The 18,945-nt window shown below is 47.3% G+C and overlaps 1 protein-coding gene across 1 annotated transcript in view; it reads left to right on the top strand.

The window, feature by feature from the left end:
• The window catches only part of CSMD2 (CUB and Sushi multiple domains 2), a 786,100-nt gene that overhangs the window by 367,540 nt on the left and 399,615 nt on the right, over window positions 1–18,945 (top strand). Inside the window, exon 6 of the mRNA XM_049878694.1 lies at window positions 18,432–18,544. Within this exon, the coding sequence (XP_049734651.1) occupies window positions 18,432–18,544 (113 nt within the window). The remainder of the gene's footprint in view (window positions 1–18,431; window positions 18,545–18,945) is intronic.

Genomic DNA, 18,945 nt, shown 5'->3' with positions numbered 1-18,945 from the left:
TCTCCTGCAGGTCCCTTTTCCAGTCTTCTCCACCCTGCTCTCTGCCCCGGGAGGCTGCCACATATGGACCCCATCAGTGGGTCCTGTGCCGTTTGACTTCCATTTCAGTTTAGCTAATGGGGACCCCCACAGGAGATTAGGGAAGGAAAAGGGTGAGCTCCAGTCATTCTTCTGGCTTCCTCTGTGCAGGGCTGCCTGGAGCTGGCTCTCTGTCCTTCGAGTAGAGGTCTCTGCTCCACTTAAAGTGTCCTCTCTAAAGGACTCTCCTTCCAGGTTCAGTAATTTCTCCCTCTCCTTGTCCCCTCCTGCCTAGGGTGGTAACAAGTCTGCTATCCATTGTGGCTTTCCTACACCCTACCCTCACCTTTGTAAATAGCCTCTTTATTAAACACTCCTTGAATCATTCTAATTTGAGCGGGCCATCTGCTTCCTGCTTGAACCTGCTGGATGCACCAGATTCTAGCTTTCCACCATGGGTAGCTGCGGAGGTGGCTAAGTAAAGGAAAGTGTGGACATCAGCCTATGGTAGAAGGATATGACACTTCTGGAGGCCCAGGTACCCAGCAGTCATGCAACCTAGCCTGGTTTGCATCTGCAGGGCCCCATGGCCTAGGAAGAGATGCCTAATACCCTTTGGGATGAGTTGACGTAGGGGCATTGGTCTAGAGGGCCCGATAGTAAATATTTTAGGCTTTGTGGGCCACACGGTTTCTGTCACAACTACTCAACTCTGCCATTGTAGCTCAAAAATAGCCGTAGACGTTAGGTAAATGAATAAGCCTGGCTGTGTTCCACTAAAACTTTATTTAAAAAAACAGGCAGTGGGCTGGAATTGAGCCAACGGTCGTTAAGTTTTTGACCCCAGGTCTAGAGATGTCAGATCGGGACTTTCAAATTTTTTGGATTGCAGCCTACAGTAAGAAATACACTTTATATCATGACTCAGCACATAAATACACACTTAATAATCATGATAATAACGACGATGATCATAACTAATATTTACGTCATGTTTAATATGCTCCAATCTCTGCTCTAAGTTATATATATTTATTCATTTAATCATCATAACAACCCTTTGATGTGGGGGCAGGGGGAAAGACTTTTTATCCCTACTGTAAAGATAAAGGTAGCTAAGCAAAGGAAGGTTACAGAAACAAAACTTTTATGAAACAATACTTAGACTTACTACATGTGTGACATACTCTTTTGTTTTCTATTCTATTCTGTTATGCTCTCTTCCCTCTTTTATTATTTAAAAATGCAACCCCAAACTGGTCTCATGACCCATTAATGGGCAACAATACGTGGACTGATTTGAAAAGCACCATCGAGGCGAGCTGGAGGTAGCTCCCACCTCTGAGATTGCATGACCTTGTTTTATCGGTGGCCTTGGGAGCCACAGACAGGAGTCCAAATTCTAGCTTTGCTGCTTACTAGCAAGGTAACTTTGGATAGGGCTCACCCATAAAAAGCAGTGAGGTAATAATAGAGTTGTGAAGATGAACTTAATTGAAATCATGAGAATAAAAGTACCTGGAACTTCCGCTCTCCTACAGTGTGGGCTGGACTTGTTGACTCATTTCTAATGGGGTAGAGTATGGAAAGGGTCAAATGCCATCTTTGCAGTGGAGAAACCAGGCAGACATCCTCATAATAGGCCCTGTTGTTATCACGTGTCCCCTTATATGATGTGATGAGGAGGACATCTACCTCTCTGGTATTTTTCCCCCAAATCCATAAGCCCACTTTAACCATGAGAAAACATTAGACAAACCCAAATGAAAAAGCATTCTATAAAATCCTTGGCCAATATGCTTCAGAAGTGTTAAAAGTCTTGAAAAAACAAGGTAATACTAAGAAACTGCACAGATTAGAGGAGGCTAAAGAGACATGAAGGAGCCCTGGTGGTGCAGTGGTTAAGTGCTTCGGTGCTAACCCAAAGGTCAGCAGTTCAAACCCACTAGTGGCTCCGTGGGAGAACAGAGCTGACAATCGGCTCCAGTAACAATTGCAGCCTAGGAAGCCCTATAAGGCAGTTCTACTCTGTTATATGGGGTCGCAATGAGTCAGAATTGATTCAATGGCACCTAACAATAACAGCAAGGAAATATGACCACTAAATGCAATGTAGGCTGCTGGATTGGATCCTGGAAAAGAAAAAAGACATTCGTGGAAAAGGTGATGAAATCCAGATAAAGTCTGTTGTTAGCATTGTGCCAATGTGGACTTCTTAGTTATGATAAAAGGGCTACGACTATGTAAGATCCTTACATTAGGGGAAGCTGGGTGAAGAGTATACAGGAACTTTGTGTACTATCTTTGCAACTCTTTTTATTTCAAAGTAAAAAGTTGTTTTTGTTTTTTTAAGTCTCCCCAGGCTATACTAATGTGCGTCCAGGATTGAGACACCCTCTTTTTGATCCTTAATTTCCAGGAATCACAGAACCAGGTTTTGCCTTCAATGGCAGTGACAGAGCTAGTGTTTGTCTTGGCCTATCTTCTGTCACAGTCATTCTCAAGCTTTGTCGCACGCTGGAATCACCTGGAGAAGCCCTGGTGGTGCAGTGGTTAAGCACTCAGCTGCTAAGTGAAAGGCTGGCAGTTTGAACCCACTGCTCCATGGGAGAAAGATGTGGCAGTCTGCATCTGTAAAGATTACAGCTTTGGAAACTCTGTGGGCCAGCTCTACTCTCTAGGGTTGCCATGAATCGGAATTGACTCAACATGACAGGTTTTGTTTTTCCCTTGGCGGGGGAATCACCTGAGAAGCCTGTAAAAATCGCAGGGCTCAAGACACGAGAAGAACGAAGCAACAACAAAAAGCACAGGTTGTCCCTGATTTAGGATTTTGAGTTACGATGGACGGCACTTATGAGTCTTTTTTGTACATCTTACTGTTAGTAATATGTACTCCATATAACGTTGTGGCACATACTTTGCTGATGTTCTCACTCTAAAATGTTTGCTTGCAGATGTTCAAAGATCGGATTTATAAAGATACTGATAATAAAAGGCAATAATGAAAACTAAAAAAAAAGAGGCATTTGATTTATACCAGAACAGATTTACAACGGAGTCATCAGGAGGTTATCTGTCATAAGTCCAGGACTGCCTATACCTGGCTCAGGCATATCTGATCAACGCTTCCTCCGCCCTGTCTCCTGCCCCTCCTTCTGTGGACTGGGAATCAATGGTCGAACTTATCTTCTGAGCAAGGCATCTGTGGTCGGCAAAATAATGCCCCCCCCCCACCATGTCCATATCCTAATCACCAAAACCTGTTGAGCATGTTAAGTTACATGGCAAAAGGACTTTGGGGGTACCTTTAAGTTAAGGTTTTTGAGATGAGAAGATTACCCTGGATTATCCAGGTAGGCCTGATGTAATCACAAAGGTCCTTAAAAGAGGGAGGCAGGAGAGTCAGAGTCATAGAAGGAGATATGGCAAAAGAAGCAGAAGGTCAGAGTCAGAGATACGAAGGTACCTGCTGCTGGCCTTGAAGATGGAGCAAAGGGCAACAAACCAAGGAATGAAGGCAGCCACTAGAAGCTGAAAAAGGCAAGGATTCTCCCCTAGAGCTTCCAGAGGGAGTGTGGCCCTGCTGACACGTTGATTTCAGGCAAGTGAAACCCATTTCAGACTTCTGACCTGCAGAATTTTAAGATAATAAATTTGTGTTGTTTTAAGCCACTAAGTTTGTGGTAATTTGTTATAGCAGCAATAGGAAACCCATATAATATCATTCTGTTTCAGCTGGTGATCTGTAATTTCCTGTGCTATTCTTAACCACTCTTGTGTATAAAAAATTGGTGTCAGAGCTTATTAGATAAATTGGTGGGGAGCTAAAGTTATCTACTCAACTTTACACACTTCACTCACTTGCTGACTCACTAAGTCATCCCTGATTCACTCGTTTGCTTCTCCATTAATTCACTCTTATATTCTTTGAGTTTATTCACTCACTGCTCTACTCATAAACATGTATCTCAGTAAACAGCAGCGAAGTTGCTGGAACAGTTGATGGCCAGTGATAAGCAGTATTTGAGGGGTGAATATGTCTTAGGAAGCACAGTCCTAGAGGGAGGCAGCCACTTGCAATTAGAGCGAATTAAGCCAGGAGTTAGCAGAGAGGCGACACAGAGAGAGGGAATCCTTTTGGCATTTGCATTCCTAGTTCTGATCATTCCTGGGGCCAGCTACAGCCTTGCTCTTCCCATGGTTTGGCTACAGCATCCAGTCATTTTTTCCTTATCCCAGGCTGGTTTGATCTGGGTTTCTGCTACTTAAAACCAAAAGTATTAAGGCATTAACCCAGGTGTGATTGATAGAGGTGAGCAATATGAGAAGACAGGAATGCTTCTCTTCCCTGTTTGTCAACTACCCTCTTCCTATCTCCTTCCTCTTCCCTCTGCTTGTGTTACCTCCACCAGACTAATGAATGGACCTTGCATTTGTTACTGAGTCACTCTAGGTACAATACTGGCACAGAGTGGGTCCTCCGCAATGATTCCTAATGCTTTTTGGGAAACCCTGATGGCGTAGTGGTTAAGAGCTACGGCTGCTAACCAAAAGGTCAGCAGTTTGAATCCACCAGGCGCTCCTTGGAAACTCTCTGGGGCAGTTCTACTCTGTCCCATAGGGTCATTTTTTGAGCACTTGCTATGTGACAGGCACTGTGCTAAGAGGTTTTATACCCATCACCTCACTTAAACCTCCTAACAACCCTGAGTATGCAAACAGTTAACATGCTTGGCTGCTAACCTAAAAGTTAGGGGTTTGAGTCCACCCAGAGATACCTCAGAAGAAAGGTCTGGGGGTCTACTTCTGAAAGGTCACAGCTATTAAAAACCCTATGGAGCACAGTCCAACTCTGACACATGGAATCAACTAGACAGCAACTGGCTTTTAAAAACTCCGAGATGGGTGCTATTGGTATCCTGTTAAATACATGGAGAAACTGAGGCCCAAAGCAGGTCAGTTCCTTGCCCAAAATGAGAAAGCTTTTAACGTTAGAGCTGAGAAATGGACATAGGCGAGCCCATGCACGTAATCTCTACTCCACAGTGCTTCCCACTTGGGAAACGTCAGTCCGTTTGCCCACGGTTCTCCTTTGCTGCATGGAAGCATGCCATGACCAGGAGTTGTAGCTCCCATTTCTTTATGATGCTTTATGAGCATCGCTGTACCACATTTAACCCTCATCACTGCACTGGGAAACACACTGGGAGAAGAGGCTCAGAGAGGTGAAGCAACCTCTCTAAGGTCACACGGCCAATAGCTGGTAGAGGTAGGATCAGAATCCAGCTCCATCTGACTTCAGGACACCTATCTCACTGATCTTGTTGTTGTTAGCTACCCCGGAGTGGACCTCCGATTCATGATGACCCCATGCATGACAGAAGGAAACATTGCCCAGTCCTGCACCATCCCCACGATCAGTTGTGGATTGGACCATTGTGATCCATAGAGCTTTCATCAGATGATTTCCAGAAATAGACCGCCAGGCCTTTTTTCCTAGTCCGTTTTAGTTCGAAAGCTCCACTGAAACCTGTTCAGCATCATAGCAACTCGCAAGCCTCAGGGGACAGACAGGTGGTGGCAGCACATGAGGTGCATTGGCAGGAATCAAACCCAGGTCTTCCACACGGAAGGTGAGAATTCTACCAGTGACCTTAGCGTCCCCACGATGTTTAGCCCAGCTATTCTCCAGCAGAGTGGGAGGCTGGCTCTCGCAGCTGGTTTCAGACTGCTGAACTCTCAGGCAGGGTGGCTTGCTGCCTCCTGGGGAGGGAGGGGGAGGCAGGGAGCATCGATGGTGCTCAAACACCGAAGGGCAGTCGAGTGGCAGGCAAACACTGGTGTGGGAGGCTCTTCGATAAGCCATCTGTAAACATTTCCTCTGGATGAGAAGTATCATCCAAATTTAATCCCCAGAGGCCTCTGCAAGGCGTACATTACCACCCTCTCTGGAAGAGGGCAGGTCCCTTTTCTGAGTCCTTTCCACCAGTGGCAAGCAGGTGATGGTGAAGACCGAGAGCACAGAGCTGGTGGAAGAGAAAGAGGAGTTCATGGCCAAGTGGACCATGTACTCCGGGTGCCACGGAGCACCCTGTCCTTCCGCCCTGTGCTCTTCTGTCACCAGAATGTGTGTAAGTATCCTTACTTCCCCGGGAAGACCTAGGCCAGAGTGCTCTGGCATCTGCTTGATCCCTGTGTGATCTGGAGAGTGGAGTTCAAGGCACTGATAAAATTCTATCCTCTCTTCTCAGTCATAAGCATGGGAAGGAAATAACTCACTTTTGTGAGGTACTTACGATGTGTCAGGCATAGTCCTAGCCATGTTATTGCCAGAACCCCACGTCACAGGTGGTATTTCTTCATGGCTCAGCCGAGGAAGCTGAGGCACAGAGAAGTTCAGTCCCATGCCCACCGTACACCATTAGTGAACGTGGGAGCCAGGATTCAAACGCTCCTCTGTCTGCTTCCAGAGCCTTCCCTTAGCCCTGTTGGGGAACAAGACAGGTGGTGTCTCCACTTAGGCACTGACCTGAGCCAGGAAGGGTTAGAGGGCAGAGCGTGAGCGTGCTGGGGTCACCAGGCCCTGAAGGCTTGTGTCCTGTTCCTGGCCAAGGCTGATGTGGTTAGGATTTAGCAACTTAGGGCATGGGGACTGCCAGGCCTCAGGCTGTCACCCTGCATCCCAGGTATAACCTGTAATAACAGAGACTCAGGTTAGAGGCAGGGAATAGCCATCTGAAGAGCCAACAGCTGGACAGGGCAGAGACCATGCTTAGACTCGGTCCCAGTCAGGCTGGTGTAAGTTCTGGAGGAGGACAGATGTACAAGGGGCAGGACACCGTTTACAAAGAGGGCAGGAGGGAGGAGGCACAGAAGTGGAAGAAATGACTCTGGGACACCATTTTCCCAAAGCTTTTTCTCTTTGTCAGAGTGAGTGCTCAGCCCTTCTCTTCACTGAGTATCTTCACACCAGGGGTCACAAGGACCTGTCTTTCTGAGAGCAGTTTCATCAGCTGATTGGCCCAGCTTAGGTCGGGTGGCCAATCAGCTGTGACCTAAGGACCATGTGACACACAGGGCTGCCTCTTTCAGGAAGTGTGGCTTGAGGGAAGGAGACTGATCTTCAAAGACTTCCACAGTTCCAGTTACTATCAAGTCAATTCCGACTCATGGTGACACCATGCGTGTCAGAGTAGAACTGCTCCATGGGGTTTTCAGTGGCTGATTTTTCAGAAGTAGATCGCCAGGCCTTTTTTCCAAGGTGCCTCTGAGTGGACTCGAACCACCAGCCTTTCAGTTAGCAGCCAAACTCGTTAACCATTTATGCCAACAATGGACTCCCTCAAAGGACTTCTAGGGCTCAGAGAAGAGTGGAACTGCCTGATTTAGGCCTGGAGACAGAAAAAGGGAGTTAGTATGTCCCACCCTTCCCCAGGCATTCTCTGAAAGGTTATTAGAAATCCACAAGCCCCCTCCCCCAGAGCTTGGCACAAGGCATCACTTCCCATCTCCAGACTCACTTGTTTCTGTTCCCTTCAGCACCATGAGTACCTCCTCTCCATGGAAGCAGGGATCCCTCACCCAGCAGAGTCCCCCCCCAGCCCTTCACAATGTGCCACCCCCAACGTGCTAGCCCCAGGATCCCGGTTAGAAGCCCTTGTCCCGTCTGCAAACACAGCCAGGAACTCCGTCCCCTGGCACGCCCAGACTCAAACACACGGCCTCCAGAGAGCGCGAGGTGCGTCTGGCGGATGAACAAATGAACGTTTACCTGATGTGTTTGCGTGGGCTCCCTGGAGCTCGCATTAAGCTGAGCAGGGAAGAGCCCTGATAATTTGTTAAGTTTATTGAGTTGCTTTGGAGGCAAAGGCACGTTTGCCCACACTAATTACCAGATGCCATTGTTGCTGCCTAAGAAGAGTTCCCCAAGAAGGCACCAGCAGCTGCCATGTGAATGGGAAGCACGGCTCAGGCTGCAAGACCAGTGGGGTGGGGAGGCGTGTCTTCATGACAGGAGTGGGTGGTGCCCAGGAAGCCAAGATGACACTCAGCATGGCATTCGAGGTAGTCCCCGCTGTCTCCTGGCTTACCTGCTCAGCTGCCTCTCCCTTTGCTTTTCCCCACATATGCCCTCTGCTTCCACCAGTAGGATCTCATTCATTCATTTAATCAATGCCTTCACCTACTCTGCTGTATTTATTATTGTTGTTAGTTGCCCTTATCTCAGCTCCCAACTCATGGCGACCTCACTCGCAACCGGATCAGACAGTTGTTTTCCATAGGGCTTTCGTTAGCAGATTTTCAGAAGTAGATGGCCAGGCCTTTCTTCCTAGTTTGTCTTAATCTGGAAACTCCACTGAAACCTGTTCAGCATCATAGCAACACACAAGCCTCCACTGACGGATGGCTGGTGGCTGTGCTTGAGGTGCACTGGCCAGGAATCGAACCCGGATCTCCCGAATGGAAGGCAAGAATTCTACCACTGAATCACCACTGTCCTTGTTCAGCAGTATCTACCGAGTCCTTTCCATGTGTCAGGCACTCTGCTAGGCCCTGAGGAAAGAACTGTCCACAAAATAGAACCTTCTCCTGTCTTCAGGGAGCACACAGTTTGGTGGATGAGACAGATCCCTGAACATGGTGAAGTAAGCAGGATGGTAGAGAAAATGCAGGGAGCCGAGGGGCCATGGGAGATGCAAACTAGAATTGCCATCAAAGGGATAGCTTCCCGGAGCCAATGGCTTATAGACTGAGACCTGAAGGATGAGCAAGAAGTAGCTAGGAAAAGAGTAAGGGTGGGACAAGGCGGACAGGGGGAAGTCGGAAAGGAAGTGAGTTCTTGGTCATTGGGAACATTCAAAATAGATCTTGACTGTTTTGAATATCAAGAATGCTGTGGGCATTAGACCTAGAAGACTTCGGAAGTCCTTCCCAAATTGAAGATTTTAAGATTAGCTGATTTCCACTCTCCTGAAAGCAGCAGGGGATGTAATTAGAAAGAATGCCCACCATTGAAAGCAGGGGACTGCCATTCATTCATTCAATCACTTATTCACAAAGCACGCATAAGAACCCATCTCTGCCAAAGCAACACCCTGGATTAGCTGGCATTTCCATGGCCTCCGTGGGTCTTCCGTACTGATGGTCACAGCACCCTGAACACCTGCAGCCAGCAGGCCCTTTCCCACCCTCACCCTCAATGCCTGTGCACTTCTTCTGCCACCAGCTGGGCCTTGTACTTTCTGAGAATCAGTTGGGTTTATTGCCAGCTCTCTTCTGTGCCAGTCACACTTGTTATTGTAATTATGTGATTTAAATTAAACATCACATAAATGGTGAAATATGAGTGTGAAAGGAAATATAGTTGCATCTATGGAAACTAAATTGAATACTTTGGAATGGCTCCATGAAAGAAACTCTCTAAAAAGCATTGCTTCCTAAATATTAGGTGTGAGTGAGACAAAAGCACCTAATGGATAGGTTCCATGGGGACAGGGACTGGGTCTGTCTTGTTCACTACTGCATCCCTGGCACCTAGCACAGTGCCTGGCACATGGTAGGTGCCAGAAAATATTTGTTGAATGGATGAACGGTACCAAAATTGGAAATGGTGAACCACGCATTATGAGTGTAGTGTATACAAGATAGACAATGCAGAGAATGGACCCATTGTCAAAGGAAAGGCCTTGGTCCTCCATTAAAAGAATTGGAAAATTAATGTACCTTTAATAATATTTTTTGTGAAAAAGAAATATTTAAGCTATGTATGCATCTTTTTGTTTTTCCCAAGCACTCAGCTGCTAACTGAAAGGTTGGCAGTTCTAACTTACCCAGAGGCAGCCCAGAAGAAAGGCCTGGTGGTCTGCTTCAGAAAGGTCGCAGCCGTGAAAACCTTACGGAGTACAGTTCTACTCCCCAGCGCACAGGGTTGCGATGAGTCAGAGTTGATTCCACGGCAGCTGGTTTGGTTTTACTTAGAAATTATTTTTTAAAATTTATCAGCCAACTGCATCATCTGAGAGCCTTCTACGGTAGGGGTCATCAAACTTTCTGCAAAGGGCCAGATAATAAATATTCTTGACTTTGCAGGTCATAGTCTCTGTCACAACTGCTCTGCCATGGTAGCGTGAAAGCAGCCATAGACAATGTGTAAATAAATGGGCATGGTTGTGACCCAATAAAACTGTATTTACCAAAACAGTAGTGGGTCATAGTTTGCCAACCCTTGTTCTATGGCATTGATTTATTCTGTGTACCAGGCACTGTGCTGTGGTGCTGGAGACACTGAGACAAACAGGACTCTGTCTCTGCGCTCATGGAGCTCATTTCTAGTAGGGGTCAAGTCAAAAGGTGATTACAGTTTGGTGTGCCCAGTACAATGTAGGCACATGTTCATGGAGCCAAGGGGACGAATGGAGGAAGCTGCTTCTCCCCTGGTGCAGGGAGAGGATGAGGAGAGGTGGCATTCAGTTAAATTTGTAGATGAGGGATAGTTTCTCAGGTAGTCAGATGGGTGATGGCAGAGGGTTGAGGAAATAACATATGTGAATGCATGGAAACATGAAAGTGCTTGGTGTGTTCCAGGACATACAGGCCACACTGTATAGCTGAAGCTCAAAGTGCATGTCATCCAGGATGGAAGGTAGGCAGGAAAGACCCTCTATCCTGCACTAAAAAGTCTGGACTTTATCGTGAAGCCAGTATGCCTCCACTGCTGGGTTTCCAGAAAGGCAGGGATTTGATCAAGTCACCCCACAGAGATGTTTTAGAACAGCGGGAGGATCAGAATGTTGTCTCTGTCTGGACGATAGAGGTGGAGAAGCCTTGGCCACCACTGACCCTGGTGGGGGCCAAGGTGAGAAATGGTTTGATACTGATGCCTGGGTTGGGTGACTGGGAGGATGGAGCAGAATACGGGGAGATGGAGCACTAAGGAGCAAGAATGACTGGAAGGAAGCTTTGTTTTATTCAGACCATAGTAAGCAACCCCAAACACATAGTAGGTAGCTGAGAATTGAATTTTCATGGGTTAGTTCATATCTCTCAAATCTTCCTGTACCCTGCTGGAAGCCATGGGAGATCAGGGGCCTCTCTTCAAAGAGAAACCTGGATGCTGGGGGCACTACAGCACTCCATGTCCAAAATAGACTATCCCAGACATTCATCCAGTTGCTGGAAAATACGTAACACCATAGGGTTTTCTTGGGAAATGGGCTTATGTTAACATAGCAGGAGTCCTAGATTGGTGGAAAACTGATGTGGAAACATTTGTGATGAGCCTGAGCATCAGGGCTGAGTTAATTAAGGTTTGCTTCAGGGATGAAAGGTAACTGGGGCTGAAGGCACAGCAGTTGGCCTCCAGCAAGGCCTATGGTGGTCTCTGCCCATCCCTGACCAATATATTTCCAGAAGGATTTCCTTGCATGCACCCTTCCCAAGGGAGGAGTACAGGTGGCAGGAGGGAAGGCAAGGTTGGCTTGGAATGGGGGACGGGGTGGCAAGTACCTCCCATATCTCACATTCGCCTGGGCCAGCCTTAGGGAGGGAGTGTTGGTTTGTGCTTGGCACTGGGACACAGAGAGGCTTCAACCCTGGATCAGAGCCAGGCCGTGGCCATGGTCTAGTTAAGAGCCAATGCCCACGGGAGGTGCTCAGGGAGCACAGAAGCCAGACGCTATGATGGTGAGGGAGTGGAAGCTGCACAGAGGAGGAGATGTTGCCCTTGAATTTATAGATTATAGACTTTGCATGGACTCCTCATAGCTAGGGAATCACCGTGGAGGTGGCTTCCGCTGGCAAGCACAGTGCCTTGTACACCTCACATGCTTGGTGAGTAAATGAATGAATGAATGAGAGAGTGAATACGTGAATGAGTTTCCTCATGAGAATATCCATTTTCACAGATGCTGGGGTTTAAGCCAAGATCCCTCAATACTCCTTCCCCTCAGCTTGCAATTAGACAGTGATTCCTTGCGAAGTCACTGTCACCATCTTGTGGGGGTGTCTCTCAGCACCTCAACATCCTGTCTGTTTATTAAACTCCTTGAATTATCCTGATTTGGGTGTGCCACCTTAAGAAGATATGCTTTCCATGAAGTCTGCTCCAAGCTGTCTTATCACCAGGAGAAGGGCTTAGATTTTGCTTTCCACAGAGGAACGCGAAGCCACTTTTTTCCCCAATCAAGTACATGCATTAAAGGGAGTGATTTTCTTTTTTACCCCAAGCCATATGCCATTAATGAAGCCCCATTTAATGGAAGTCAATTTACCAAAAAGAAGAAAAAAGTTGGGTATAATTGCTTAAATACATTTTATGTCGTACTGCAATTGCAATTTTCTGGGCGAACTTGGAATTCCCGGGCCCCCCATAGTGAAGTTAATGTGGACAGAAAGGTTTGAAGGGGAGAATTTCTCTTTGTACTTCTCTCCCTTAATTATGATTCTAAGAGGGTGCAAAATTAAAGAGGATCCTGGGGGGGAAGAGGGAGGAGCTGAGCAGGGACAGAATGGAATTCAGCCTAAACCATTCCACCGCCTTCCTTCACCCTTGCATGCCTGTATGTGTCGGTATAATGCAGCAGCTGAGTGCAGAGGCCCTGAATTGGATGACCTCGGGTTGAATCCCACCTCTGCCAGTGAATGGCTGGGTGACCTTGAGCAAGTTTCTTAACCTATCTGGGCAGCCAGGTGGTGCAATGGGGAGGGGCATAAAAAGCAGGAATTGCAAAATGTAGAGAAGCACAAAATGGCAGTGTGTTTTCTAGGACATGGGAGCTCTTCTGTTTGCTTGGAGAACTCTGTGTGTGTGTGTGTGTGTGTGTGTGTGTGTGTGTATGTGTGCGCGCACGCGCACACACACACGTGCGCTGAGGGAGGGAAGGCAAGCAGGAGTCAGACCAAAGTCTTTACAGAGAAAGTGACATTCGATCAAAGGCTTGGAGGAAGTGAGGAAGTGAGGGGTGAGCCAGGCAAAGATCTGGAAAAAGAGCCAGCATAGCAGGTAGAGGGAGCTTCATGTGCAAACACCCTGAGGCAGGAGCACGCCTGGCCAGATTGAAACAGCAAGGACACCCATGTGACTGGGGCATAAAGAGGAGAGGAGAAGAGCACTAGAGCCCTTTTAAATCCTTTATGTCATAAGAAAGCCTTTTACCCTGAAGATAGGATCCACTGAGGGTTTTGTTTTGTTAACTAACTCTTTAAAGGTATGGAGTCCCTGGGTGGCGCAAAGACTACTAATTGAAAGGTCGGTGGTTTGAACCTACCCAGAGACACCTCAGAAGAAAGACCTGATGACCTGCTTCCAAAAAGCCACAGCTTTGAAAGTCCTATGGAGTGAAGTTCTTCTCTGTAACACATGTGGTTGCCATGAGCCAATCGACTTGACAGCAACTGGAAATTAAGCTTATAGGAGTCCCTGGGTGGTGCAAATAGTTAACGCCCTTGGCTGCTAACTGAAAAGTTGGTGGTTCGAGTCCACCCAGAGGTGCCTCAGAAGAAAGACCTGGCAGTCTATTTCAAAAAAAGCAGCCATTGAAAACCCTCTGGGGCACAGTTCTACTCTAACACACATGGGCTCACCATGCGTTGGAGTCACCTCAAGGATAACTGGTTTAGGTTTATTAAGGTATAATTTAATATAATAAAATATACCCGTTTTCGATGCATAGTTCTTTGGAGCTTTGATAAATGTGTATACCCCATATAACTACTATCTTATTCAAGATACAGAAGATTTCCGTCACAAGGGGATTCCTTTGTGTCCCTTTCTAGGCAATCCCCAACCCAACCACTCACCCTCAGGCCCTGCACGCACTAATCTGCTTTCTCTCACTGTAGATGCAGTCTTTCCGTGTTGTTGTCTGTCAGGTTGATTTTCAACTCAATGGCCTGTGACGGAGTAGAACTGCCCCATAGGGCTTTCTTGGCTGTAATCTTTACAGAAGCAGACCACCAGGCCTTTCTCCTGCGGAACCACTGGGTGGGTTCCAACCACCAGCTTTTCAGTTAGCGACTGAGCACTTAGCCATTGAGCCACCAGGGCTCCTTAGTCTTACTATAAAAAAAAACAAAAACAAACCCAGTGCTGTCGAGTCAATTTCAACTCATAGTGACCCTATAGGACAGAGTAGAACTGCCCCATAGAGTTTCCAAGGAGTGCCTCGTAGATTTGAACTGTGAACCCTTTGGTTGGCAGCCATGGCACTTAACCTCTACGCCACCAGGGTTTCCCAGTCTTACTATAAAAAAAATGGAATCATACAGTAAATACTCTTCCATTGCTCAGCATAATGCTTTTGAGAGTCATCCATATCATTGCCTGTATCAAAATAGTTTGTTCCTTTCTATTGGAGATTTTGAGCAGAGACATGACACTATCTCATGACACTATTTCATCCTGAAAAAAAAAAAAACAGTTGAAATGATATATATGCCAAAAAAAAAGAAGACAAACCCATTGCCATCAAATCAATTCTGACTCATAGTGACCCTATAGGACAGAGTAGGACTGCCCCGTAGAGTTTCCAAGGTGAATTCTTACTGCCCACATTTTGGTTAGCAGCTGAACTCTTAACCACTGCGCCACCAGAGCTCCAAATATATGTATAGGTTTTCACTGGCTAATTTTTTCAGAAGTAGACTGCCAGGTCCTTCTTCGTAGTCTGCCTTAGTCTGGAAGCTCAGCTGAAACCTGTCCACCATGGGTGACCCTGCTGGTATTTGAAATATGAGTGGTATAGCTTCCAGCATCACAGCAGCACACAAGTCACCACAGTACAACCCACTGACAGACATGTAGGTTAAATATATATATTCTTTTTTAACCACAATTAAAAAAAAAAAAAAGTGATACACACACAGACAAGGCTGGTCTTGAGAGTTCTGAGCCTTGGGAATTAATGATGAATGGCTTCCTGGGAGTGGATAAGGGTATGGGAGAGAAACAACAGGGAGAAGTCCATAGGGCTTCCCAAGTTTACAACTGGGGGTTACAGCAATCAATCCTACTCAGACCCAACGGGCTGGGGAGGCCTGGCTGACTTCCTGTTACACTGTAATTCTGGTGTGTAGACAATGGAGATCATTAATATCCTGCTCTTGGGACCCCAGCACCCTCCTTTCATTCTATTTTTCAGTAAGAGCCTTTGGTTCTGAATTATTCAGGTAAATTCTCTCTATTTCTACTTCCTTATGTAAATAGCCTCCAAGCTTCATCATTGAGGTAGAATTGAATTTGGCCTGGAGGAAAAGAAAAATCCACAATACCATTTGTGGCTCCTTAGAAAACTTAAATGACTCAGCCAGTAATAAACTATTTTAAACGAAATCTGGTGAAATACAGTAATTGGTTTCTATAATAGCTCTTACCAGAGCAATATGGGTTATATTCCTGGAGTTTGGTGTGTGTCAGCATTTTCATGATAGGAGAACTCAGTTGTGTAGGATGTGAAGCTCCTCGGTTAGTTTCTTCGTTTAATACATATTTATGAAGACCTGCTATGCTGGCTCTCTTCCACTTGCCCTTCCAGATCCTCTACCTAGCCTTCTCCACCTTGCTCGGTGCCTGAAGAAACTTAACCTGTGGGGCTACATCAGCACCCTCGCTTGCCCTCTAGCTTCCAGTTGGGTTAGATCAATAGGAGCATAGGCCAAAGATTGGAGGAGGGGAAGGAGGGGAGTAAGTTCAGAGGTTTCATTCCTTGCTGCCTTCTAGAAGGATTTTCAAAAACTGGCTGTACCCTTTCTCATTTGGGGATAACCATTCCCTCTCTTCCCCGCTCCAGGCCTGAGGACGGTGATGAGCCCCTGTTACCAGCCCCAGGGCTTTCCCTACAACCTGCCCTCACTTTTGTAGAGTGCATTTATTAAACTCCTTGAATTATCCTCATGTGCGCATGCTACCTGTGTTTTCTGATGGGACCCTGGTGCGCCCATTTTGTACCAAGTGATGTACTAGGTGGTGGAATGAGGAATAAAATAGCACCTGTCATTTACTGAGAGCCTACTATTTGCCAGAGACTGTGCTAAGGTCTTGTGTGTGTGGGTAGATGAGGGGGTAAAAATACACACAACAAAACATTTGCCAGTTTAACAGTTTTTGCATGTATTATTCAGTGGCATTGATTACATTCTTCATGTTATACAACCATTTTTGCTATCCCTTTCCGAATTATTTTGCCACCATGAGCAGAACCTCAGTGCTCTCTATGCAATAACTCCCCCTTTCCCCCTCCTTCCCATCCCAGGTAACCACTAATAAGCTTTGGTTTCTATGTATTTGCCTGTTTCATGTAAGTGAGATCATACAATATTTGTCCTTCATCCACGTGGTGGCATGCATCAGGACTTCATTTCTCTTTATGGCTGAGTAATATTCCATTGTGTGTATGTACCACATTTTGTTTAGCCATTCATCTGTTGGTGGACATTTAGGTTGTTTCCACCTTTAGGCAACTGCAAATAGTGCTGCAATGAACACTGGTGTGCTGAGGTCTTTTTGAGCATTATCGTTATTATTATTACTATTATTTTTCTTGCAACCCTTTGAGGGAGGGGTTACTATTGTCCCCATTTTATAGGTGAGGTCACTGAGCTACTGAATGCTTAAGTGATTTTCCTAAGATCACATAGCTGATCGCTCCAAAGCCTGAGCTTCTTGGCCACTAAACTGCGCCACCCCTTTGAGGGTTATCTTAGGGAGACCCACACCTAGTTAACGGAATTACACCTTGCATAAAATGCTGTGGCATCCCAGAGGAGGGGGTAGGAAAATTGTCATTGTTGAACTAATATGTGTCAAATACTAGGCTAGGTTCTTTGCCCATGAGGTCTTACATATATATTCCCATGAATTCTTCAGGCTGGTATTTATTCCCAGTCCAGAAAGTTTAAGTAACTGGTCCAAAGTCACACTCTAGTTAAGCGATAAAGCCTGGATATGAACCCAAATCTGGTGGCTTCAAAGCCAAAGAGAGCAGGAAAGGCTTTCATGGGGATGTAGCATTTAAGGGGCTTCCCCACGTTGTCTCCAGGTAGACATGGTGACGTAGGTGAGAGGGATACAAGTAGGTAGCAGTCCAGGCAGAAAGAACAAAGACTCAGGAAAAGGAAAAAGCATGGAATGCATAAGAGACATAGGTAGGGTGTATGTGTGGGAATGAGAGCAGACAGGAAAGAAAGAGGAGTGAACTGACCAAATTAGAAATGGCCTTGAATTTGAACTCTATCCTGTTGCTAACAGAAAGTCATGAGAAGTCTTTGTAGCTGATGTGTATGCAGGGAGGAAGAGAGGGAAGAAGCTGGGCATCTTCCAGGTAGGAGGCTATGGGGTGGTCCAGAGAAGAGAAGATGAGGCGGAGATTCCTGAGGGGCAGGGGAATGAGCAGAGCCAGGGACAGGACACCGAGGGCTTAGCCAGAGTGACATGGTGAGAGCGAGGACTGAGTGGAGGGCTGACCAAGTAGGGCCAGGTTGGAAAGTTTGGAAGGTCATTCTCTGTAGGCACTGGGGAGCTGCTGGAGGTTCTGGTACCCTGAGTAACCCTGGGAGGAAAGACCTGATTGACGTGGAAGTTGGCTCAGGAATGGTAGTCAATAAAGAGGCTGGGGTGGTGCCATGATGGTGGAAGAGGTCCAGGTGCCCAGACCAGGGCAGGAAAAGCAGCCAGCTTGGAGAGACAGCGAGAGAATGGGGACTGTGGTCAAAGAGATGGAGTAGCAGTGGTCCAAGACTGCCAGCGCTGCCCACCCACTGAATGGAGGAGTAGGTCACAGGGAAGGCTGGACAGGTTGGAACCCAGACTGGAGGAGGCTAACCTAAAGGAGGAGGGCAGGCCCGCCAGAAGAGGAGGAGGCACTGCTGTGAGAGTTGGGGGGGGTGAGGGACGGCTGCAAAGGCAGAGGAGGAGCCAGAGGAGATTAGGACCTGGTAAGTGACCCAAGAAAGAGCTCCTACACCTACAAAGAGTCACATGCCTGTTACGGTTGCCCCAGGTCCTTCCTCCTGACCTCCTAGGGGCCTGACGGGCTTGCTAGGGACAGCAGGACCTCTGCTGGGGTGTCGAGGAAAGGGGCCGTAACTCTCCTGGAAGGTCTGGACCGCTGCTAAAAGGGCTGGACCTCTGTTGAGGGGCTGGAACTCTTCTCTAGGCTTGAAGGATCCACCGCTTCTCTCAGCATCTCAGGGAAACCTAAGGGTAGGATGAGCCCTTGGAGGGCGCACCAAGCCCCCCTCAAGCTGCTCAGGCCCCAGGCTACTGCGGACAGCTGAGGCAGCCAGTCCTCCCCTTCCCACTTCCAAGGCTGGACTGAGGTCCCAGCAGGCATGGGAAGTGGGGAGACTCCCAGATGCCTGGGCCTCTGTCTGACCCAGCTATGCTCCTGACCTGGTCCTGCTTCCTGTCCCCACAGGTTCACAGGAGCCAGCCTCCCAGCCCCTGTCATCAGCAGCAAGAACTGGCTGCGGCTACACTTCACATCGGACGGCAACCACCGGCAGCGCGGCTTCAGTGCCCAGTACCAAGGTAGGCGGGGCCCAGGACCCACCGTCATCCTTGGCTCACGGGGCAAAGACACCTGGAAGGGCTCATCCTGTCCCCAGACTGAGTCCCTGTGGCTGCGGGGTGTCCTTACCTCTGTTGTCCTGTTCCTATTTGCAGACCTCTGGGTCTCTGTATGTGCCTTGTGGTCTGTGACATTTCCCTACTTGTCCACCCCTTCTTAGATCCAGGCTAATCATAACAGCTCATCCTCACCAAGGGCCTTCTGAGGGTGAGGCACTGTTACAGGCACCTGACAGGTATCATCTTGCTCAATCCTTCTCATTGCCCTGTGAGGTAAATACTGTTAAAAACCAAACCAGTTGCCGTCGAGTCAACTTCGACTCATGGCGACCCCATGTGTGTCAGTGTAGAGGTGTCCTCCA

The sequence above is a fragment of the Elephas maximus genome, chromosome 3 (genome assembly GCF_024166365.1).
Source record: "Elephas maximus indicus isolate mEleMax1 chromosome 3, mEleMax1 primary haplotype, whole genome shotgun sequence".
Lineage (NCBI taxonomy): Eukaryota > Metazoa > Chordata > Mammalia > Proboscidea > Elephantidae > Elephas > Elephas maximus.
This window is presented reverse-complemented; position numbering and strand designations above follow the sequence as displayed.